The sequence below is a fragment of the Nycticebus coucang genome, chromosome 2 (assembly GCF_027406575.1).
Source record: "Nycticebus coucang isolate mNycCou1 chromosome 2, mNycCou1.pri, whole genome shotgun sequence".
Lineage (NCBI taxonomy): Eukaryota > Metazoa > Chordata > Mammalia > Primates > Lorisidae > Nycticebus > Nycticebus coucang.
In genome coordinates this window covers 79,473,503-79,498,754 of record NC_069781.1, presented here as the reverse complement: position 1 = coordinate 79,498,754, position 25,252 = coordinate 79,473,503, and the positions used below count along the sequence as shown (strand labels likewise).

Below are 25,252 nucleotides of genomic sequence, written 5' to 3'. Positions count from 1 at the left end.
TCCATTTGGCCTATGGGGAAAATTCAGGATACTCTCTCTCCTCCTCAGGATCCTTAATTTAATCACACCTGCCAAGTCTCTTTTGCCACATAAGGTAACATACTCACAGGTTCCTGGAATTACGATGCAGACAACTTTGTGGGTGGGGGGCATTATGATTAATATGTTTTCCACAGTCACTAAGGTCACATATACCTATCAAAAGAGAACATTAAAATGTCTTCGCGGCAATCTGTGTAACATTAATCATGAGTACTTGCTTTAAAACATCCATTTGTAAGAAATCACTAAAATAGAAATGATGAAAGATTTGTTTTCTTCCATAGAGACAAGCATATAATTTCTACATGACATAATGATTAACTGTGAAGAAAAATACATGAGGGTTTTCCTTCAAATGCACTTTTGCCACAGTAAAAATCAAGTGAGTTCTCTCTCCTACTTACCAGGCAGGTGATAGCCACATCCTGGTTGTCAGAGACAACATGTTCTCATCAGAGATACTAGTTCAGGCCAGATGGTGACGTGGGAACAGCCCCATTGGTAATTTGATCACGCTAGGTATTACCTGTTTGAATAAAGTGTAGTCCTGTCCCGTGAATAATGGTCGTTGACATATAAGGAAGAAGATGAAATTGTGGTTGCCAAGGAAGCAGCTTCAAACAGTGACGGAGTGCTGGGCACCAGGTCTGGCCTGTGTCGGGATCCCAGGGCTGGGGAACAAAAGCAACAAAGACACTCAGGAATCACAGCAATAATCATGGCTTTAGCATCTATAACAATTTACCTGAGTCAAAAACATCTATTTTACATATCACACTGCAAATTAAATTATGAAATCACTGCACTTTTCTGAACTACAGCAGAAATGTAAAATAGCTCCTCGCAAACAGGTTAAACAGAAAGGAAATTGCATTAATTTACAAAATGGCTGATGGAAACGGCATAATGATTATTCTTTTCAAAGCCTAATAAAGTGATTTCCTATTTCAAAAGATGGCATAAAAAACTCTGAGGAATTTAAGGAGATAATTTGACAGAGATTAAAAGGATGACTGGCAAATGGATAAATAAACAGTGAACCTGCTTTGCCCTCCCTATGATAGGCACACAGCTATGATTTTTAGTTTAGCTGATTTTCAGTCTAAGAACTCAGACTTTTCAAGGGCTAGGAAACAAATATTTCAACAGACCAATAGCCAGCTATTCATTAACCCTATTTGAGTCCATACATATACATACACCTGCACATATACATGTACATTTTGAGACAGTCTTTCTCTGTTGCCTGGGCAAGAGTGCTGTTTGGAGATGGGGAGGTAGCATGGTAAGGCATGTGGATGGTCTCTAGGCTGAGTACAGACCTTGGTGGTCAGCTTGCAAAGAAGCGGGGACCTTGGCTTTACAACTAAACAACTGCAAGGAGCTGAATTCTGCCAGCAACACCAATGAGCTTGGAAGAGGACTGTCCTCTGGCCTCTCCAGAGAAGAACTCAGCTTAGATGACACTTTGATTTTAGCTTCTAAGATCCTGAGCAGAGAACCCAGGTGAGCTGTAACCAGTCATCTGATTTATAGAACTGTCAGCTACTCAGTGGGTATTATTTTAAGTTGCTAAGTTTGTGGGGTAATTTGTTATATGGCAATAGGCAATGAATATCACCAGAACATACTGAGAACGCCAGAACACAAATGGTTAAAAACTAGAGGAAATTTGGTGCTGGCTTGGTACACTATGAAAGGGAAGTCGCCAAGGACAGAGCGTTATGAAGAGGCTGTACACCGTGTGTGACGAGAATTATGAATTTATGAAGATAGACTCATTTTACAATAGTGTGTTATATTGTCAAAGAGCATGCTCCATAGATTTTTCTTTGACCTTCAGAGGCCTTTCACATGTAGTCCCTCTACATTTGAAGTAATGGGGCTAATAGTTTATCTGAAAAAACACAAATATGCGTTACTGCCCGTGTTTCCCAACTTTCTGGATCCCAGGTAGTGTATTTATCAAACAGCACCCCCACCCCCACCCCGCCCCGACTAACAATTGGATCCACTGCTTTAACTTTAGAGGTCATATTGAGTGTACTATTTTAAGTCTTAACTGAAATAGTTTAAAAATAAATTTATCTTATTTCCTGGGTATAGACACCTGTAGTTTTATGCATACTATCAGGGGAAATGGTAATGCGGGGTAGCGTAGGGGAAGTGCTAGGAATGGGAGCCTCAATTCAGAGAGTTCATTAACTCTTTTGTTGAAACTCCTAACTCTCAGTAAAAGTTAGTCTATGAAAAGATGAAAAAGAAAGAAATCCAATATGCCCCATATTAATAAGTGCTAACCCATAACTTAGTGGTTGGAGCGCTGGCCACATACACTGAGGCTGGCGGGTTTGAACCCAGCCTGGGGCCTGCTAAACAATGACAACTGCAACAACAACAACAAAATAGCCGGGCATTGTGGCGGGTGACTGTAATCCCAGCTACTTGGGAGGCTGAGGAAAGAGAATCACTTAAGCCTAAGAGTTTGAGGTTGCTGTGAGCTGTGATGCCACAGCTCTACCGAGGGCAACATAGTGAGACTCTGTCTCACCACAAAAAAAAAAAAAAAAAAGAAGCAGCAGCAGCAGCAGCAGCAGAAGAAAATTATACCCTACTCTAAAGACATCGAGAAAAAGAAAACCCCTAGAAGAGTTCTTATCGTCTACAGAAACTAGGAGACATTTTCAGGAAATGTTTGGATTTTCAAAAGAACATATTGATGGAAAAAATCTAAAATGCCACTTCCTCTTATTGGATTAAAAAAGAAAAACCAAATGATCAATTCAGTGGATAGAGAACAGTATTTGATAAAATCCAATACTTGTTCTTGATTTAAAAAATCTTTTATCAAACTAGGGATATAAAAAAGCTGCAATTGGATTATGGGTATCAAGAATACAGCAAACTTCTTTTTTAGCAATGAAACATTAGAAGCGTTCCCTTTAAAATCAGGACAAGGTAAGGCTGTCTACTATCACCACTTCTATTTATCATTGTATCAGAAGTCCTAGCTAGAAAATTAAAAAAAAAAGAATAAGAAAAAGAAAAGAAAAAGAGATGCGAGGTCTATGTAGTAGCAACAAACAGCCAGAAAACCCAATTCTTAGAGAAAGATACTATTTTAAAAGTCATCAAAAAATCTACATCAATATCTCTGTATCTATCCAAGGAATAAATCTAACAAAAGATATGTTTATATGCCACACAAGGAGAATATTATAAAATTTTATTTATTTATTTATTTAGAGACAGAGTCTCACTTTGTTGCCCTCATTAGAGTGCTATGATATCACAGCTCACAGCAACCTCAGACTCTTGGGCTCAAGAGATTCTCTTGCCTCAGCTTCCTGAGTAGTTGGGTCTACAGGCACCCGCCACAATGCACGGCTAATTTTAGAGACGAGGTCTCACTCTGGCTCAGGCTGGTCTCGAACCTGTGAGTTCAGGTAATCCACCTGCTTCGGCCTCCCAGAGTGCTAGGACTACAGGCATAAGCCACTGCGCCGGCCTATAAAATTTTATATAAATGCACACTTTATATAAAGTGTGAGGTACACTTTATATAAAGGGTGAGGGGTACACTTTTTATAACTTTGACTCACACTGTACAAAAACAATTTTTGTAACCAAAACCTTTGTACCCCTCCATATTATTCTGAAATAAAAAAATACATTACAGAAAACCTATACAAAGGCAGAGACAACTTACGGTTTCATAGTATGTGTGTGTGTGGGTGTGCACATGTGTGTGTATGTGTGCTATGTATATGCGTACACGCACAGAATAAGGTCTAGAAATAAAAACAACAAAATACTAGTATTTGTTCTCATCAGGTAGCAGGATTATAAATTTTCTTGAATATTTTACTATTTTCTAATTTTTTATGATGAGCCATAAATTGCATAGTTTATGTGGTATTTAAAATTTATATGAACTATATCACATACATATATCCCTTTAAAAAATTTAATTCATAGGCTTTATTTCTTAGAGCAGGTATTTATTAATTTACATACTATGACTATACATTACCAGTATAAATAAGTCATGAGAACCCTTTCCTTTCTCTTTTTTAAGGTTACATATGTTTACCTTCTTCATCAAGGCTGCTAAAACTTTGTCCTTCGGTCAGCAAATCTCGCTTCTCATCCTTCCATTCCTGGCTAATTGAGGACACGATCTCCTGTGAGGTCGCCTTTAAGGCAGCGATGGAATTACACCGTTTCTTAGAAGGTGAGGCCTTCAAGGCTAGACAGAAAGGAATAAAGACAAAGATACGTATTGTAAAATCATTTAACACTGTATTTTATTTATGAGGGTAATATTCTATTTATCATTTATTAACATTTTGGTCATTATGTTGAGTAGAGAGCAAGAGGGTTATTTTCTGTATACTATACAGAAAGGGAGATGAAATTGTCTAGGTTTTGGCTATATTATTATTATTTTTTTTTTTTTGTAGAGACAGAGTCTTACTTTATGGCCCTCGGTAGAGTACCGTGGCCTCACACAGCTCACAGCAACCTCCAACTCCTGGGCTTAAGCGATTCTCTTGCCTCAGCCTCCCGAGTAGCTGGGACTACAGGCGCCCGCCACAACGCCCGGCTATTTTTTGGTTGCAGTTTGGCCGGGGCTGGGTTTGAACCCGCCACCCTCGGCATATGGGGCCGGCGCCTTACTGACTGAGCCACAGGCGCCGCCCTGGCTATATTATTTGTCCAAAATGACTTGACTTAAATTAAAATATTCTAGAATAAATGAGAGTTGACATTTCTTCCCAGGTTTTGAAATAAAGTCTTATTTGAGACGCTGGAGCCCATAGGAGATGGTGGGGTGTGGAGTAGAAGGGAGGGAAGTCATGCCACAAAGGGACTCACAAGCCACGTTGAGAGCTTCATGTACCGGAAAACCCATGGACATTAAAAAAAAAACAAATCCTTATTTATTTATTTATAGCGTGGAAGGATTTTAACAGAAAATTAGCAAGAGCAGATTTATACTGTAAACTGATCATTCAGGCTGCAGTCTGGGGAGGGAAATGACCAAAGGCAAAGAGCCCTGTATGGGGCCACTACTTTACTTCATGAAAAAGAAATAAATGAGAAATAAATTAACCCCCCCACACACACACCAAAAATCACAGTGGCTGACTGAGGAGAGGCACTGTGAGAGGAGGGGCTGAACTCCGAGATTCTGGAGTGAGGATCAGCAGGTGCTGCGGAGGGACTGTGTGGGGAGGGTGAGCAAAGGGCAGGGGGAAAGCATGATGCCAGCACTTCTGGTGGGTCACTAGGTGGACTGGGCAGCCTTCGGGAGGTGTGGCCCCAGGGAGAGAGGCAGGCTCGGGGCTGGGGAGAGGCCAAATTCAGCCTGCGTTGTGCTGACCTTGTGGCCCCTGTCTCGTGGGTGCTCAAGTAGCGAGGTGGGACTGGCCAGGGGATATGTTAGAGGGTTGAGGAGTAGGTTGTAACCGAAACCTTCCCTGAGAGTGGGAAATTCCCCAGACAGTTGTGTAAGACGAAGAGAAAAAGCCAGAGCCTGAGCCCTGAAGAACACCCACAGTTAGCGTAAGGCAGAGAAGGCAGCGGCCCAGAATACCCCGGAGGAGCAGGGAGGCTGGAAGGGAACCAGGGGACTGAGCTCACAGAGAACATTTCGGTGAAGTGGTAGGTTAAGAAACCAACTGCAGGGCACAGAAGAGTGATGAGAAATCATGAAGCGAGACTGTAAGTGTGTCCAACTCTCAAGCAGGGGGACTGAGAAGGAGAGAGAAACCCTGGGACTGGAGAGAGAGGCACAGCCAGGGCGTTTTACAACACAAGAGAATGGACAGATTGAGGGTGAGGCTGGAGCCAGAAGAGGGGGTGATGGTTAAAGCTACCTGAAGTGGAGGTAACGTGTAGAGGGATCTGTCCTGGATCTTAAGGAGAGGAACGGACCCAGCATATATGTCACACACCCTTTATTCATCCACAGATAATTACATACACTGTGTGCACCCCTAAGCCCTGTCCCCCAAGCTAGGTGCTGGGGAGACAGCTATGAGCTTGCATTCATGGAAAGGAGGCAGGCATTATAAAATATAGGTAAATAATGAGTGCACAAGTGTTTAAAAAAGGCAGAAAAAAGTAGACAGGATTCACTTTTACAGTGTGGAAGGAATGCAACCATAATCATTACCATCTGTGCAACAAACAACAGTGATTATGTACTTGACTGTGCTTAGAAGTAGAAAAGATTTTATTCAATAAATGGTATTGGGACAATAGTTAACTACCAGGGGGAAAAAACAAGGTTAGCTACCTCACTTCAGATGCCAAAATCGCACAAAGTAAAAAATGAAGAAAAAAAGAGCTGAATATTTTATCTGATTCTTCAGGGATGAAGGCCTTTGTAAGCACAGAAATGATTGAGCGAAGACAAGAATTCCATCTATAGTAACACCAAAAAAATACTTAAGAATAAATTTAACATAACTGCAAGTTGAACATTGAAAACTATAAAACGCTAATGAAAGAAATTAATGAAGTCCTAAATAGAAAGACATCTCACATTCATGGAATGAAAGACAATAACCTAAGTTGGTGAGGATGTGGGGATGGTGGAACCCTCATGCATTGCTAGTGGGATTGTAAATGGTGCAACTCCTTTGGAAAAGACTTTGACAGTTTCTCAAAATGTAACACAGAAGTTACCATCTGAGTCAGCAATTCCACTTATAGGTATATATACAAGAGAAACGAAAATATACACCCACACGAAACCTTGTACATGAATGTTCATAGCACCACTATTCATGACAGCCAAAAAATAGAAGCAACCCAAATAATCAACTTAGGAACAGATAAACAAAATGTTGTATATCAGTACAATGGAGTATCATTCCATGATAAAAAAGAAAGCTACAACACGGATAAACCTTAAAAATATTATGTTAAATGAAAAAAGCCAAATAAGAAAGGTCACGTTGTATAATCTATATGAAATGTCCAGAATAAGCAAAATTGTAGGGACAGAAAGTAGATCAGTATTAATAGTTGCTGGGTCTGGGAAGAGGAGGAAACAGGGAATGACTGCTAATGGACATAAGATTTCTTTTTGGGGTAATGGAAATGCTCCAAAATTAGAAAGTGGAGATGGTTGCATAACTTTGTGAATATATTAAGAACCATCAGATTGTTCACTGTAAAAGGGTGAATTTCAAGGATCTGAATATATCAACAAAGCTGTTACAAAAAATAGAGAATTAAATCAAAATGGGAAAAAGGCAATAGATTTTTGACTACTTAAGTAGTAAAAGACTCATTACATTAAAAACATGATAAACTTGGCTTGGTGTCCGTAGCACAGTGGTTACAGTGCCAGCCACATACACGGAGGGTGGCGGGTTTGAATCCGTCCCCGGCCAACTAAACAACTGCAACAAAAAAATAGCTGGGTGTTGTGGTGGGCGCCTATAGTTCCAGATACTTGGGAGGCTGAAGCAAGAGAATCACTTAAGCCCAAGAGTTGGAGGTTGCTGTGAGCTGTGAAGCCATGGCACTCTACCTAGGGCGACATAGTGAAAAAAAAAAAAAAGAGATAAACTATACAAGCTGGAAAAATCTGTAACATATACTGTATTTTATGAAATTGAAGATGCCACTGAATGTACCTTTAATTTACACGCTACTAAGAAAGGAAGGCCTTGTAAGGCAGAGGCTGTCCAGAGGATCTCAGATACCCTGAAACAGTAAAGGGCCAAAAACCTGCCAGGGGCTGCGAGGAGGCTCATTTTCCAATCTTGGCACAGAGTTAAAGGAGGTGAAAATACCTTCCTCGAAAATTTGAACCACAACTTGGTATACACACAGGTTTTCAATCTCAACAAACACTATCTTTCGGTCCATTCTAGGTCAAAAAGCTCTGGACAGAGAATATAATTTATAATAGTTTCCATTTGATAGCAGTTTTAAGATATCATGGAGATAGTCGAATGTGAAGGAAAAGTTTTTCTTAGAATGATAGATGGTACAAAAACAGTTAATATCTTTAATATGTAGAGTTCACATGTATCATTTGGAAAAATAATAAATACTGAATAGAAGTGGTCAAATGTCACAATCCAATTCTCAAAGGAACTACAAAGAGCTATTAAACATGAATAATGGTTGAACTTTACCAGTACTTAAGAAATGCAAAATAAAGCAATCAGATAACATTTTTTACTTATCAAAATAACAATTTCAAAAGCATAATGCTAGCTAAGGGTTGGTAGAATTCAGAGTCCTGTGGGAGCTTGCCGTGGCAAAATTTCTCTGAGTAGTTATGCACATTTTATTATCCCAGGATCCTTTCTTGGAATCTATCCCAAAGAAATAACCCTAAATTTGAAATGATGTTCATAAAAATAATAGGCAGAAATAGAAATAAAAAAGAAACAATGTAAATGCTCAATACTGAATGAATGGCTAAGTAGATTATGATAAACCCATATAATTTTAATATAGTATTGCTAGTTTAAATGGTTATCTGTGTAGATTATATAATGACATGGGAAACTATTTGAGTTCTAATGTTACATAAAAAAATAGATGACATATTCCTAAAATTGTATACTGTCATGCTACTGTTTTTATGTTAAGATATTAGTAGTGGATATTGTTGGGTCGTGAAATTTCAGGTAATGTTCCTGTTTTCTTTTCATGTTCTTGCATTTTCCAAAATTTTTACGATGAAAATGTTTGACTTTCATTGACAAAAACTCCAATAAATATTATAAGAAAAATTCACCTCATTTAAATATAAACATGAACATTCTATGCTTTCAGTTTTTTCTGTGTGGCTATATTATCATGTTTTGGGTCATGAAATTGAACCCAGGATAGCTAAATGATAAAATAACAACATAATAAAATAATTATGTTTTTCCTTTTCTCATAGTTTAAAACAGAGTAACACATCTCTATTGCAGAAAATTTAATAAGTACCAATATAAAGAACAATAAGATCTCACATAATCCCCTGATTCAAAATAACCATTACGAGCTTTGGGTTTAATTTTCTCTTTTTCTAGTTACTCAAAGTTTACAGGCAGGGTGCTGAATTGATATTTTTCCTCTTTTTTTTTAATGTAAGAGTTTATCGATATAAACTTCCCTCTGAGCACTGCTTTCATAGCATCCATACATTTTTGGTATATATATTTTAATTTTCATTCCTCCCTGAGTTTTTCTAATTTCTCTGTGATTTCTTTTTTTTGTTTTTAGAAGGTAATGGGAGAGCATAATACTTATATTTATTTATTATTAATTTATTTATTGAGCCAGAGTCTCACTCTGTGCCCTGAGTAGAGTACCATGGTACCACAGGTCACAGCAACCTCAGACTCTTAAACTCAAGCAATCCTCTTGCCTCAGCCTCCCAAGTAGCTGAAACTACAAGCTCCCACCACAACACCTGCCTATTTTTTAGTAGAGATGGGGTCTTGCTTTTGCTCAGGTTGGGTTCCAACTTCTGAGCTCAAGTGCTCCACCCACGTTGGCCTCCCAGAGTGCTAGGATTACAGGTGTGAGCCAATGAACCCGGCCTCTGTGATTTCCTCTTTAATATTCAGGTAGTTTACAAGTGCATTGTTTAATTTTTATGTATTTGTGAAATTTCCAATTTTTATTCTTTATTGATTCATTTCATTGAGATCAGGAAGAGATACTTTGTATGATTTAAATCTTAAAACATTTATGGAGACTTGTTTTATGGCCTAAAACAGCAGTTCTCAACCTGTAGGTCGTGACCCATAGGAACTATATAAAGGACCGTGGCATTAGGAAGGTTGAGAACCACTGGCTCTAACATATGGTTGGTCTATTCTGGAGAATGTTCCATGAGAATAATGAATAATTTTATATATCCCATTAGAATTCTGCTGTGCATTTAAGGCTACAGATTAATACCTGTATATATGTGAATAAATCTATATATAAAGGGGTAAATGTATCTCTAACACATGATTTTATTATCTTAATTTTATTTAAAAAATAAAACATCATTTTTATCAGTTGTATATGATTCTGTTATTTGGCTATTTTATAATATGTCTAACCAATATATTATACGGTTGGACATCGAGAGAGCTTCTAATTATTTTTCATCACAAAATAGGATTCTAACAATTACGTATCAATAAATGTCTGACCAGGATCCTAACTATTAAGTGATTACCACTACAAGGAGAGAAATAGCTTCAAATCTTGCCACAAAAATCTTGTAAAGACATAAAGTGAAGTCAGTGACTAAAAGTGAAAAAACTTTCATAAGGATCTTACCTTGAATTTTCTTGAAAACTCTGGAATTCATGAACTTAAGAAATCTATCTGCATAAAAGCTTGGTCTATGAACAGAAACAGTGTCCTGGAAAGAAAAATCAAGCATCATAGGGTTACACCTCGGAGAGTTTATTTTAAGTCAGAAGAAAAATCTATGCAAGTGGTTCTCTGTTAGCCAATGCCCTGAGTCTACAGTGGTCCAGAGCTAGAAAAGAACAAGGGCCTGTGTCCCATGGGACCCAGAAGGCAGGGCTGGAGGCGAGAGCAGAGGCTCAATGGGAAGAGTCCAGGCACTCAGGATGAAACCCAGCAGGGGAGAGCTAGCAAAAAGACTTGGCCATGCAAATCGACAGCTGTCTTTATTTAAAGCTTTGTGTCTCAGGAGGGGCTTTTAAGTCCTTTTTGTTTGTTTGTTTTTTTAACATGCAGGTAATCAGTGCACCCAGCATCATCTGGAAGAAGGGTAACATTCTTAGTCTGAACAAAAATTGAGGACAGAAACAAACAGAACCATCCCAATGTAATAGAGACATTTAAGTTTAAAAAAGTGTTCTGGTTCCATCCTTAAGTAATAAGGTGAGTAGACACTGGGAGTATTTCTGGGAGACTAGGCTAACAGATGACTCCCCTTACACTGAATTATCTACTAATTACATAGGGTTGAATTGAATTAAATTGTTAACTCAATTCTTCGTTCATTTTTAGCCGTATTCTTTAGGAATAAAGGGTCATTTTATATGTCCAGGAAAGGAGATGGATGGAGGAGCTAATTCTCTGTTTGTCTAATAATCATTTATCCAAACTATGTATCCAAGTGGTATGTTTCCAGACATAGTAAATTGCTTATATTAACAAGTTTATGATATGTAATCAACATGGACATTTCTATTAAAAAAAATAAAGACAGAAGAAATATTTAAAATAGACTAAGGTGGGGGTCCTTAGAAGCATCTAGCCAATAAAGGCCATTTAGATCAGGAATCTTATCTGCTAACAGGGAGTTTAAGTTGTTTCAGAAAACAGAGGGGCAATGAAACATGGGGAATTTAATCTTTCTCTCTTTCATTTTTAAGGTATTGTGTAACCCCTACCTTTCTCAGTTGGAAGGAAAAATAAAATTAACCTACAGTCTTGACCTTTTCATAGGAGGAATCCTTGATCTGAGTGAGACTGAGGTTAATTCTTAGAAACCTATTGGTGAACCCATTGTTTAAAAATGCATTCTGACAAAGGTCAGTCTTTAGCCTGTGGATAAAATGCAGATCTTTCACACTGAAAGGTTATTAACAGTCTTCCACAGAACTGAGAAAGTATGTATTCTTTTCTAAGAAAGGAGAACAGTATCTATAATTTATCCTTTGTCAAAGGAAAGTGTCTGCCAACATCTTAAAAGGAAATGTTCAATAGATGCTTTGGAAGTGCCACTTCAAGTTATTAACTCAGGGAGGCTTAGACAAATACACGTTCTGTTAGTAGCAGGAAGTTGAAATATAACATCTAGATGGGGCTGTGTGTGTGTGAGAGAGAGAGAGACAAAGAGGAAAGTGAGGAGAGAAAAAAAGCAGGTGATTGCTCCTTTGATAACTGATTTTTTCCTTCAGTTATGTCAATGAAGACATTGTCCTATCAGTCAGCCTGCGTAAATCCACACTGACTTCAAAGTTACTTTCTACATCCTTATTGTGTGTTAGGCTTCCTGTCGAAGACTAATATGCACTATGTTATTTCAACTTTACATCAGGCTTCATTACTACCTCCTTGGTCCAAATGAGAAACCAGGCTAAGAGAGAGAAGCCCAACAACAAGCCACCTGCCTGGGTCACATGGCTAGTGCAGTGGGGAAGGCAGAGTTCAGATCCAAGCTGTCAACTGTCAGAGTCAGGACTCAAACCCCAATGTAGCTTGGTCTTGTGAGAACGTCATTTCAACTGCCCCACTGATCTTCCCAGTGTCTGTTTAAAAAGTGTCTTATTTTTTTTCATTACGTTATAACTGAGAAATCCTTTAGATTTCACATAGAAACAGAAGTCATTTAGTTTTGGGGGGCCTTTACCTAACTGCAAGGCTGAATGACATCAATTTGAACAGCTATTCATGTTGTCTCTGTTCTCAGATTTAAATCAGTCTGCTAGCCTATGATTCTGAGTTTACAAAGACCTTGGTTACCTCTCCTCTTAAAGTCTAGTCGACATGGTTGCCTGTACACACTCTGAAGTCTCTGAGAAACCAAAACTATATACGGTTTAAGAAGGGATATCCGTCACTTACACCGTCATAAACAAGAGCTTTCCAGGAGTGTTCTAACTTCTTCATCAACCTAAATGTAAACAGACAGAAAGATAAAACTGAGGATGTAAAATCATTCCCATTGGGTGAATTTTTTAGACTCTTTTAATTAATTTTGAAAGGGCAAAAGACCACTTCTCAAAGTTCTTACCTATATGATTGCAGAATGTCAATAATGCCCATAAATAAAAGTAGTTTCTCTCCCTTATGGCTTTTAGCTGGAATGCCTCCCATTCTGTTGATAGCAAAAGAGAAAACAGTTTACAAGGCTAGGAATTTAAATATCATTTCTAATCAGTAGACCAAAAATAAAACTGGACACGCTTTAAGAATTCTGGGCTTATTCCCCCATTCATCTTTCTTCTTCCTCTTCTTCTTCTTTTTTAAAAAGTCTTCCTTGGAATCCAAAATGATGTACTTCCACACCAAAATGAATAACATCATAGCTGTCAACTCTGAAGAGTTGGATGTGAAGAATCCAATTTAAAACTTATTCCTATTTTGAAGACATCACAAGAATGGAGAAACAAGAATCCAATGTACTCAATTCTGATATGAGGACAACTGATGTCAGTACATGGCAGGGGGGAAGGGGCATTGGGAAGTGGGGGGGGGGGTCACGGTATGTGACACATCTCTTGGGGGCGGGACACAATTATAAGAGGGACTTTACCTAACAAATGCAAAACAACAGCAACAACGACAATAAAACCACGTGTGAGAATTTTCAGAGCATTATAAGATATTGCTTTAAAAAATGTAAAACTTGGTGCGGTGCCTGTGGCTCAAGGAGTAGGTGCCGGTCCCATATGCCAGAGGTGGCGGGTTCAAACCCAGCCCTGGCCAAAAATCACAAAAAAAAAAAAAAAAAAACCTAAAAAAAAATGTAAAACTTTTTTTCCTGATCAAAAAGTTTTATTTCATGTGAGTTTTTAAAATAAAATATGGAAACACACACAAAAATATTTTTAAAACCCCACACCATCCCTAGGGTGCATAGGTAACTACTGATTTTTGGTATAACTTTCTAGTTAAATATGTGTATTTATCAATCCACAAAAGGGATTATTTATCATGCTTTATAGTCTGAATTTTTCACTTACTAAATGAATGTTTCCTTATATTCAATGCTAGTTTGATTTTGAGTAGCTATATAGTATTTCAACACAATTACATACAATCTGTTTAACTGATAATTAGACGTTTAGATGGATTTGCAAACAAGGATTTAAATTATGCATTCATTTTCTTTACAAAAGTGAAATAGACCCATGGTTTAGTAACTAAGGAAAATGATTTGTTTTAGTCTCCTTGCTCAACTAGCACACACACACCTGAAGCAGGCAGCCATTTGAATAAAATTCTTTGGTTGTAATTGTTTCTGAAAGTTAATGTGCACTTTATGCGTGCCAATCAATCCTGCAGTCACTATCACATCTGGCTGAGGCGAGGGGCCACATCTGCCAGGGTGCAGGACTAGAACAACAGAAGATAAAAGGTTCTGGATTCAAACATCATTCCTATCATGTATTTGTTGAAATATGTGTTTATTCCAAATTTATTCTTGCCTTTTGCAGTGGATGTTTTGAATACGTAGTAAATGGGGGTAATGACATTTTTAGGCATTATTAAAAAATGGAGCCGTTTGAAAAAAGAAACAAAGGGGTTGAAAGAATAAAATTCGGGAAATAGTCACTCATCCATTTAATAGTTATTTATAGATGAACAGAAATGAAGGTGGCTTAACCTATTTTATTGCCAAGTAGGACTTCATCCTCAGAATGTCATGGGAAGGAGTCTGTAATTGCATGTAATTCCGTAATGACGTGGGCTGCCACTATCGGGAGGGTGGGCAGGCATGTGGCAACACTTACGTGTCTGGGTTTTCTGGGATGATCCCGTCTCCAGATTTCCCTGGACCCTGGATAGATTCCATGGCTGTTGAGTACAGGACCTTCTGCATCCCGGGCCTCTTAGCATCAGGCACATTTTGTGAGGTCTCCTCTTCTTTCTCTTTGAGGGAATGGTCCAAGATGTGGATTCCTAGCAAAAGGCTATAGTCCATGATCTTGAAGCTTTCCAGCACCTGAGGGAGAAAAAGAACCAGAAGACCAGTCAACGCAAATGACCTGTAAGTCTCATCTGCATAGAATCAGCTTGAGATACGAGATGCGTGGCTCCTGCATCCCTGCCAGTGGGTGGCTGACAAAGCAAAAATCAAAATAAAAACACTTGAGATTGAGAAAGGATTATCGCAGGGGCTCCAAGATGGGAACTTAAAAATATAAAGCAAACCCATCTTTTCTTAACCCTCCATGAATGTTTCACTGATAGCATTTATTGAACACTTTCCATGTGCCAGTTGCTAGGTGGCTCACTTGGCTTCAATCTTCATGACAGCCTTATTAGGAGCTAGGTACTATTATTATCTGTATTTTACAGATGAAAACATTGAGGCACAGAGAGATAAAGTAATTTGCTCAATATTACATAGCATGTAAGTGACAAGAGACCTAAGCACTCAAGTCTGGCATGCACATTCTTTTATAGTTAATTATTTGTTATTTTTAAATTTTCTTTACTGTTTCAGGTTAGTTTATGGTACGAAGAATTCGTTTATAATGCTCTCATTTGTTAGTTAGAGTCCCTCTTATAATTGTGTCCTGCCCACAAGAGATGTGCCACACACCCTAACATTGTGCCCAGTAAGTGGGCACACACCCATCCCCCTCCCACATTCCCTCTTCCCGCTTTCTGGTTCCCCTCCACCCCCTACCTTGAATTAAATTGAGATTTTCTCTTATGTGAGTGTGTATTAGATTGTCTGCTGGCTTCATATTATTGAGTACATTGGATTCTTGCTCCTCCATTGTTGTGATGCTTTACTAAGAAGAATGTGTTCTACCTCCATCCAGGTTAATACAAAAGATGCAAAGTCTCCATCTTTTTTAATGGCTGAATAGTATTTCATGGTATACCTATACCACAGCTTGTGAATCCATTCCTGGGTTCGTGGGCATTTAGGCTGTTTCCACAGTTGGGTGATTGTAAATTGAGCTGTGATAAATAGTTCAGTGCAAATGTCCTTATGATAAAATAATTTTTTTTCTTGTGAATAAATGCCTAGTAATGGGATTGGGGGATCAAATGGAAGGTCTAATTTGAGTTCTTTGAGGATTCTTCATACTTCCTTCCAGAAAGATTGTATTAGTTTGAAGTCCCATCAATACTATGTAAGTGTTCCCTTCTTTTTCACTTTCACGCCAGCATCTGCAGCTCTGAGACTTAGTGATGTGGGCTATTCTCATTGGGGTTAAATGATATCTGAGGGTGGTTTTGATTTGCATTTCTCTGATGTTTAGGAACAATGAGAATTTTTTTCAAATGTTTGTTAGCCATTTGTCTGTCTTCCTCAGAGAAGATTCTTCTGTTCATGTCTCTTGCCCAGTGATAGATGGGATTGTTTGCTCTATTTTTTGTTGATTAATTTGAGTTCTCTGTAGATTCTAGTTATCAACCCTTTGTCAGATTCATACCATGCAAATATCTTTTCCCATTCTGAAGGCAGGCTTTTTGCTTTAGTTGTTGTGTCTTTAGTTGTACAGAAACTTTTCAGCTTAATTAAATCCCATTTGTTAATTTTTGTTGTTGTAGCAATGGCCACTGAAGTCTTTGTCGTAAAACCTTTCCTCAGGCTGACACCAACAGAATAGTTTTCCCCACACTTTCTTCTAAGATTTTTATCATTTTGTGTCTTATATTTAAATCTTTTATCCTTCTTAAGTTTTGTAAGTGGTGAAAGGCATGAGTCCAGTTTTAGTCTTTTACGTGTGGCTATCCAGTTCTCCTAGCACAATTTGTTGAACAAGGATTCTTTTCTCCCTTGTGTGCGCTTGTTTGGTTTATCAAAGATCAGATGGCAACTCGAGCCTGGTTTCATCTCTTGGTTTTCTATCCTGTTCCACATGTCTATTTTTCTATTTTTGTGCCAATGTCATGATGTTTTGATTACTGTTGACTTATAATATAGCTTAAAGTCTGATAGTCCTAAGAATAGCCTTAGCTATACAGGTTTTTTTCTGGTTCCATATAAAACAAATACTATTTTTTCTAGTTCTTCAAAGTATGATGTTGGTTTTTTAATGGGGATTGCACTGAATCTCTAGATCACTTTGGATATAATAGACATTTTAACAATATTGATTTTTCCCAGCAAGAAAATGGTATGTTCTTCAATTTGTTAATGTCTTCTGCTATTTCTTTTCTTAGGGTTTCATAATTCTCTTTATAAAGATCCTTCACCTCTTTTGATAGTATACTAAGTACTTCATTTTCTTTGAAGCTAAAGTGAAGGGAATTATGTCCTTGATTTGCTTCTCAACTTGGCTGCTATTGGCATATACAAAGGCTACTGATTTGTGGACATTGATTTTATACCTGAGACATTACTGTATTTCTTGATCATTTCCAGGAGTTTTGCATTTGTGTCTCGGGGGTTTTCTAAGTACAAGATCATGTCATCAGCAAAGAGTGAGAATTTGACCTCCCCTGCCCCCATTTGGATGCCCTTTATATCCTTCTCTTGCCTGATTGCATTGGCTAGAATTTCCAGAACTATGTTGAATAATAGTGGTGATAGTGGACATCCTTGTGTGGAAAAGGTTTCAGTTTTACTTCATTTGGCATCTACATTCTTTTTTTTTTTTTGGTAGAGACAGAGTCTTACTCTACGGCCCTCGGTAGAGTGCCGTGGCCTCACACAGCTCACAGCAACCTCCAACTCCTGGGCCTAAGCGATTCTCTTGCCTCAGTCTCCCGAGTAGCTGGGACTACAGGCGCCCACCACAACGCCCGGCTATTTTTTTTTTGGTTGCAATTCAGCCGGGGCCGGGTTTGAACCTGCCACCCTCCGTATATGGGGCAGGTGCCTTACCGACTGAGCCACAGGCGCCGCCGGCATCTACATTCTTAAGCACGAGACCAGAGAAGTCAACAATCACCACTATGATCTTGTGCCCTGCCCAGCATGAAAACTCCGCTAGAATGTGTTTTTGCTTATTTTCTGTTTTCAAAATATTAAATTTTTTGGAGGTTAGTGGTCTCCTTTTCAAAGCTTGTCTTTCAAAGCTGCCATTCAATTTCCTATAGCAAGCCTTTAACAAATATATGGCATTTCTCACACAAAGCTGCTCAGAAAATCAAAATAGCCAAAAAGATTACCTATTCAATAAATGGTGCTGGGAGAACTGGATAACCACACATCAAAGACTAAAACTGGACTCATACCTTTCACCACTTAAAGAACATAACCTCCCTTTTCCTCATCTTTAAAATAGTGACAAAATTACCTACTTATATAGGGTGCTTGTGAAAATTAAATATGGGAATGCTTAGAAATGCCTTAGCAGGGCGGCGCCTGTGGCTCAGTCGGTAGGGCGCCGGCCCCATATACCGAGGGTGGCGGGTTCAAACCCGGCCCCGGCCAAACTGCAACCAAAAAATAGCCGGGCGTTGTGGCAGCCGCCTGTAGTCCCAGCTACTCGGGAGGCTGAGGCAGGAGAATAGCTTAAGCCCAGGAGTTGGAGGTTGCTGTGAGCTGTGTGAGGCCACGGCACTCTACCGAGGGCCATAAAGTGAGACTCTGTCTCTACAAAAAAAAAAAAAAAAAGAAACGCCTTAGCATAAAGTGAGTGCTCAATTAATTAGTAGGTGTTGTCACTATAATTGTAATTCATGGTGACTCATTGCTCACACTAGAGTTCAAGAGATTATAAGTGTCAGCTTAAAGTAAACACTTCTAGAGTTATACTTTTGAAAACAAATGTCATTAAAAAGCCAATGAAATACAACTGCCATTTCTAGCCTGCTTACCAGTGTCATTTTGGCAAAAGTTCTGATTCTCTTAAAATCTCTGAGTTTGTGGGTACCCAGTGGTATTGCCTGGATGTTCCACAGAAAAAGATTGGCTGACAACACAGCAATTCTGGTCAATGAGCTATTAAGATGATTGCCTTATAATCTACATGGGGAACAATCCCACTTTAAACGGGCAAAAAATATAGTCTTGTGTCTTGCACAGCCCAAACTATGGATTTATAAATGTTTCCTTCAGATTCTAATCAGACTTTGTGACAACACTGTGCGTATTCCTAACAGGTATTCAGAATCATTGACTTGGGTTAGGAATGGTAAAGATCCAAAGGCATTCCTGACACCATGTTTTTCTTCTGCAATGCATTTTCCTCTGCAAAGCATCCATAAATTAATTTTCCTTGTTAAAAAGCTACTTTTCTTTTTTTTGGGGTTTTTTTTTTTTTGGCCAGGGCTGGGTTTGAACCCGCCACCTCCGGCATATGGGACCAGTGTCATACTCCTTGAGCCACAGGCGCCGCCCTAAAAAGCTACTTTTCATAAAATAATTTTCCTTATATTTTTCATGTAATATCCAAACTGAACTATTTGGTTTGTACTTACAGTCACTTTTTCTGGCCACAAACAGGCCAAAGATCACCTGTGCATTTTATAGGGGATATGAAGTCAGGCTGTGCTCCAACTTTAACTATTGGATAAAGAAAGAAACTATCCTGATGCTGTAAGTGGCCAAATATTTGTTATATATATATGTATAATATATACATATAAATATAGCTATAAATTCTATAAATTTTCTATATATATTTTTTAAAGAGTAAAACATATATATATATTTTAAGGATAACCTTCAAAAGACAGTTATTTTAGTTTTAATCTTTTTTTTAGACAGCATCTCATACTGTTGCTCTCGGAAGAGTGCCATGTACCACAATACACATCATTATAGCACACAGCAACCTCAAACTCCTGGGCTCAAGCAATCCTCCTGTCTCAGCCTCCTGAGTAGTTGCAAAAACAGGCATGCACCACTATGCCCAGCTAAATTTTTCTATTTTTAGTAGGGACAGAGTTCCCCTCTTGCTCAGGCTAGTCTTGAACTCCTTAGCAAAACAATCCTTTCACCTTGGCCTCCCACAGCGCTAGGATTACAGACATGAGAATTAAGAAAAAGTGACATAATTTTTTGAGAAGTTATTCACTTCCTCTGCACTCTTAAATTGGATTGTCAGCCTCCAGGAAAGGTGCTGAGTTGTCCTCAGGAGGCCAAGGCTCCTATTTTCAGAATGAAAGGCTTTAAAAAGAAAGAAATTCTATTCCTGCTGTGAACGCTGATCACTACAGTTAGAGAATGGCTCAGGAAAAACCACCACCCAATAAAAAATGTTAAGGAACAAAAAGATAAATACATCTGCATATATTTTAAATCAAATTAAAAATCTTCTGCAATGAAAAATTCTGGGAACAGATTTTAGTCACATGTTTTTAAGATTTGCATCAATTAGGAAAAAAATAGTTCCGTGATTCATATCATCCCAAGTTCTTTAATTAAAGAAATGGATAAATCTGCCAAAACCTTAACACGTGTGAGCTTTAAGAGTGAGTGGCGTTCTGCGACCTGACACCAGCTGGTCAGGGGCATGTTTGTTTCCGGAATGTGTGCCTGTCCTCAGTGTCACCTGTGGGCTCTGTACCTGTGCATTTGCTATTCAAAACACAAGTAACAAGGCAAACAAAGGCGCCTTTCCATCTAGCTTGGGCAGGACTTCACTTCACCACTTTAAAAAAAAAAAAAAAAGGAACAGGAATGATTCACAAAACTATTTAAAACAGAAAGCAACTTGGAATAATGTAATGCTTTTTATTGCCAAAGTCAGATTTTTTTTTTTCTTCTCTCTCAAGGACAATTTTAAGTCAATAATAACACTGGAATGTAGTAAAAAGGTCAATGTCAAAGCAGCTGGTAGAAGACCCTGAAGCCATGATCAAAACTATTTATTCCTGAAATAAGAGCATTTTCCTCAGGTTCTCATGGCCTGAGGCACATGAGGACTACTCTCATAGCTTCTGCCAAGGTGGGGGCCTAATGTGGACATAGCCTCACTCAGAATGATAGGCGCTGATGTCCTCTCTTTGTGACCAAAGGTCACAGTGGCCAGGCCTCCTTTTCCTTTTACATCTCTAATGCCACACTCCTTAGTCCCCTGCAAACTGACTCTGCCCTGCTGCTAGCAGGGGCTGGAGGGGCTGGAGGGCAGTTAAGACTCTGTGCCCTGGAGCCAGGTGGCCTGGTTGGTGGCTTCCCCATTTGTTTGTCCATGGACAAAGTATCTAACATTTCCAGTATCTACCCTCACCTGTCTCATGTCTGTAACAGGAAATCCTACCGTGCAGATTAACGGAGCCATTCTGCGTCAGGTCTTGGGCCTATGGGAAGCACCGGTCACTGTCAGCTCTTCCTGTGGTTTCTCCTCTTCACCTACAGCAGATCCCTACCACTGCCCCACCTGCAATCTCATGCTTCTGTGCCCTGCCTTCTCTTGGTTCTTTGTCTATTTGTCTTTCCCACCCTTTTTTCTTTGCCCCAAGGGTGTTCACCAAAGTTCTCTCTCTTCAACTCTTTTTTTTTTTTTGGCCGGGGCTGGGTTTGAACCCGCCACCTCCGGCATATGGGACCAGCGCCCTACTCCTTGAGCCACAGGTGCCGCCCTCAACTCTTTTCTTTATGTTTTAGTAGTAACATTCATTGACCTTTGCTGGAAAAAAAAAATGTTTAAGTGTCCATTCTGTGCCAGGATCTTCAGGAATAAATGAAATAGACAATATCCTGTCCTCAGTATTGAACAAGCCTAAACTACAGATTGTAAAAAGGCATGGGAGGTGAGAGGGAGACCCCACCAGGCGTACTTACTTTTAACTGGGAAGTATTTCAATAGGCCAGGTCAGAGATGATATACTTAAACAAGGGCTGGGGGCAGCAGGGGAGTTTCAGGGTGAAGTGGTTAGAATCGAGAATCTTTTAGAGGTAGATTCCAACTACCATCTTTCTACAGTGAATTCCCAAGTTGCCGTCTGTATTCTGATCTCATTTCTATGCTGCATCCTGGAATTTTCCTTCTGGACATCTCTAATCCTTTATACACGGTTATACCGCAAACCTAAATTCATATTTCACCTCAAAGTTGTTCTGCTCACTTCTTTCTTTTAGTTGACATCATTCTAGTGTAGATTTTGGACTCCATAGCTCCTTTTCCTTTCACTGAGTCGTCCAATCCTACAGTTTTGATTATCAAAACCTTCCTTTTCTCTAACATTAATGATTTGATTTCAATTTCCCTTTCTTCCTTCTTGGATCTATTCCTGACACTGGTTGGTCACATCAGGCCCCCATTCAAAGTCTTTAATCTCTCTCCATTGCTCAGTGCCAATGTCTCAACTTGATATTGAAGCTCTTTTTTTTTTTTTTTTAATCAAATCATAGCTGTGTACATTAATGCAATCATGGGATACAATGTGCTGGTTTTATATACAATTTGAAATATTTTCATCAAACTGGTTAACATAGCCTTCACAGCATTTGCTTAGTTATTGTGTTAAGACATTTATATTCTACACTTAGTAAGTTTCACATGTACCCTTGTAAGATGCACCGTAGGTGTGGTCCTACAAATCACCCTCCCTCCACCCATCCTCCCTACTCCCCTTCCCTCCTTCTCCTCTTTCCCCTTCTTCTTGGGCTATAAATGAGTTATAGCTTTCACATGAAAGCTATAAATTGGTTTCATAGTAGGGCTGAGTACATTGGATAATTTTTCTTCCATTCTTGTGTTTTGTGTGTGTGTGTTTTTAAAGAGACAGAGTCTCACTTTATCACCCTTGGTAGAGTGCCGTGGCATCACAGCTCACAGCAACCTCCAGCTCTTGGGCTTAGGTGATTCTCTTGCCTCAGCCTCCTTGGTAGCTGGGACTACAGGCCCCGCCACAACGCCCGGCTATTTTTTGTTGCAGTTTGGCCGGGGCCAGGTTTGAACCTGCCACCCTCGGTATATGGGGCCGGCACCCTACTCACTGAGTCACAGGTGCCACCCTTTTTCTTCTATTCTTGAGGTACTTTGCTAAGAATATGTTCCAGCTCCATCCATGTAAACATGAAAGAGGTAAAGTCTCCATCTTTCTTTAAAGCTGCATAATATTCCATGGTGTACATATACCACAATTTATTAATCCATTCATGGGTTGATGGGCACTTGGGCTTCTTCCATGACTTAGCAATTATGAATTGGGCTGCAATAAACATTCTTGTACAAATATCTTTGTTATAATGTGATTTTTGGTCTTCTGGATATGTACCTAGTAGAGGAATTATAGGATTGAACGGCAGGTCTATTTTTAGATCCCTAAGTGTTCTCCAAACATCTTTCCAAAAGGAATGTATTAGTTTGCATTCCCACCAGCAGTGTAGAAGTGTTCCCTTTTCTCCACATCCACGCCAACATCTCTGGTTTTGGGATTTTGTGATATGGACTAATTTTATTGGAGTTAGGTGATACTAGACTTTATCATTACCGCCCCACCAGCATCTTTCTGTTATTTAATACCTACCTAAAGAAACCTCCCAGGCTAGTCAAACTGGAATTCCTTAATCACCCCTAAACATGCTCTGAAGATGTAAGCCCTGCTATCTTTGCACATGCTCTTATTCTGGAACATTCTTATTATCTTTTCAAATCCTATTGATTTTTTTTTTAATTTTAGATTAATAGGAGGGTACAATTAGGTTCCAATGTTTGCTTTTGTCAGGGAAAGTCCTTGTTGCAGTTGTGTCCTGCACCCAGGTGTGCCTTATACCCTAACATTGTGACCGTTAGGTGAGAGCACACCAATTTCCCCTCTTCCCCTCTCCTCTCTTCCCCCTCATCTCAACTTGAATTGAGTTTTTCTCTTGTTTGAGCATGTATTAGTTTATCCACTGGCTTTATATTAGTCCTGAGTATACTGGATACTTGCCTTTTCATTCTAGTGATACTTTACTAGGAAGAATGTGTTTCAACTTCATTCACATGAATACAAAAGATGTAAAGTCTCCATCTTTTTATGGCTGAATAGTCTTCCATAGTATATAATCCTATTGATTTTTCAAAGCCTATCTTGACTCTCACCTCCATGAAAATTTACTACTGATTTCAATAAAATGAAAACCCAAGACCATTATCAGTGTTCCTCTGTAGATAAATCTAAAATATGCTTGAAAACAGCTGCATTTCAACACTGGTACCTAGCACCAGAAGACCTACCTCAGGATCTATCTATATGCCTCCTATCATACACAGAAGACAGCACGCCAAAGACTTGTTTTACTCTATGCATCCTGCTGTATGCTCTGAACATAGTAGAAATGCATATTTGTTATAGTCCTTTCCAGGTGTATAAGTAAAAGCCAAAATATGCAGCAGCAAAGACTTTATAATTCTTTGTATAATACATCCATCTTATATCGTAAATATAAGAACTTGATACTTGTGCATCATGATTACAATGCCTGTGAAAAATTATCAGCACCGGAACATTTACTGTAATCATGGTCTCTATATTGTCAGAAAAATAAAGATAAAAGCCCACAGTGTTTCTAACCCTACCCACACCGTCGGTATTTTATATACACTGTGTCAAGGGCAAAAATCAAGCTGGTATTTACAGAGGCTCTTTTACTGTTTAGCAGGCAGACAAGCAAATGGCAGATGAAAGGCAAGGTTGTTTTGATACAAACTAGGCTAAGCTTTGAGTCTAGTAAGACTACCACCTTTATCTTTAGGAAGCCTTTGCAAGGTCAGCATGTCACAGGCTCAGTCAATTGCAAAGACTCTTATATCGTCTGAGAATGCTTGGTGTTAGCCCTACCATGGGACACAATTCAGGCCTCCTTAGCTTTCCTGTTCTTTGTTCCTCTGCTTTTCCTTCCTGTTAAGAATGTCAAGTTAGTGTAAGACTGAGAAAGGGCAATCACTGGATAAATCCAATGCACGTCTGAAAACAGCTGCATTTAAAAATTGGTACCAGAAGATATTAAAAGTGGTAAATGTAATGCTACTTCAGTAATCTGTTAGAGGTGTGGTGTGCAAAATGGAGAAGGATAATAATTCTAGGAGGAAAAGGGATGCTTTATTGTAATCACTGAATCTTAAGCAAGCAAGGTTCTAACAAACCCCACGTCACCGAGGTTCTTATGGAAATGAACCCGTTCAATACGTACTATATTGGGCCCCTATGTGCCAGGTACTCTCATTAAAAATTCTTTGATCATTCCTGCTAATCAATAATGAAATTAAAATATCCCATTTTACTACTCCTCATGAATGAATGGATCTAGTCCAGGGTCATCGCAGAGAGAAAGACAGTAAGTGCCTCCTGACAGGAAGGGACACGACAGATGAAGTCAGACAAAACCTCTCGGTCCAAAACCCATGTACGGACAAGACCAAACCAGACCAAACCAAAACAAAAAAACCATTTGACAGTAGAGCTTGTCAAATGAAACCATGGGAGGTAATCAGCAAAATCCAGACTTAGGGTTAAACAATCCAATTTCTTCAATAAATACCTTCAAAACAGAAAAAAAACTAAGCGTGACAGAGGACTTCGCAAGACTCTATTTAAAACTTCATCCAAACCACACACAAAAAAGTTATTTCTGAAACACCTGGAAACTTGAACATTGACGTTTAAGGATTAGTAAGAATTACTAATATTT

The 25,252-nt window shown here is 38.9% G+C and overlaps 1 protein-coding gene across 1 annotated transcript in view; it reads right to left on the bottom strand.

Moving 5' to 3' along the window:
- The window catches only part of PIP5K1B (phosphatidylinositol-4-phosphate 5-kinase type 1 beta), a 303,995-nt gene that overhangs the window by 68,966 nt on the left and 209,777 nt on the right, over positions 1 to 25,252 (bottom strand). The window contains exons 8-13 of the mRNA XM_053574514.1: positions 14,508 to 14,719; positions 12,785 to 12,868; positions 12,616 to 12,664; positions 10,348 to 10,432; positions 4,136 to 4,291; positions 569 to 713 (exon numbers count right to left, since the gene is read on the bottom strand). Coding sequence (XP_053430489.1) covers positions 569 to 713; positions 4,136 to 4,291; positions 10,348 to 10,432; positions 12,616 to 12,664; positions 12,785 to 12,868; positions 14,508 to 14,719 — 731 coding nt within the window. The remainder of the gene's footprint in view (positions 1 to 568; positions 714 to 4,135; positions 4,292 to 10,347; positions 10,433 to 12,615; positions 12,665 to 12,784; positions 12,869 to 14,507; positions 14,720 to 25,252) is intronic.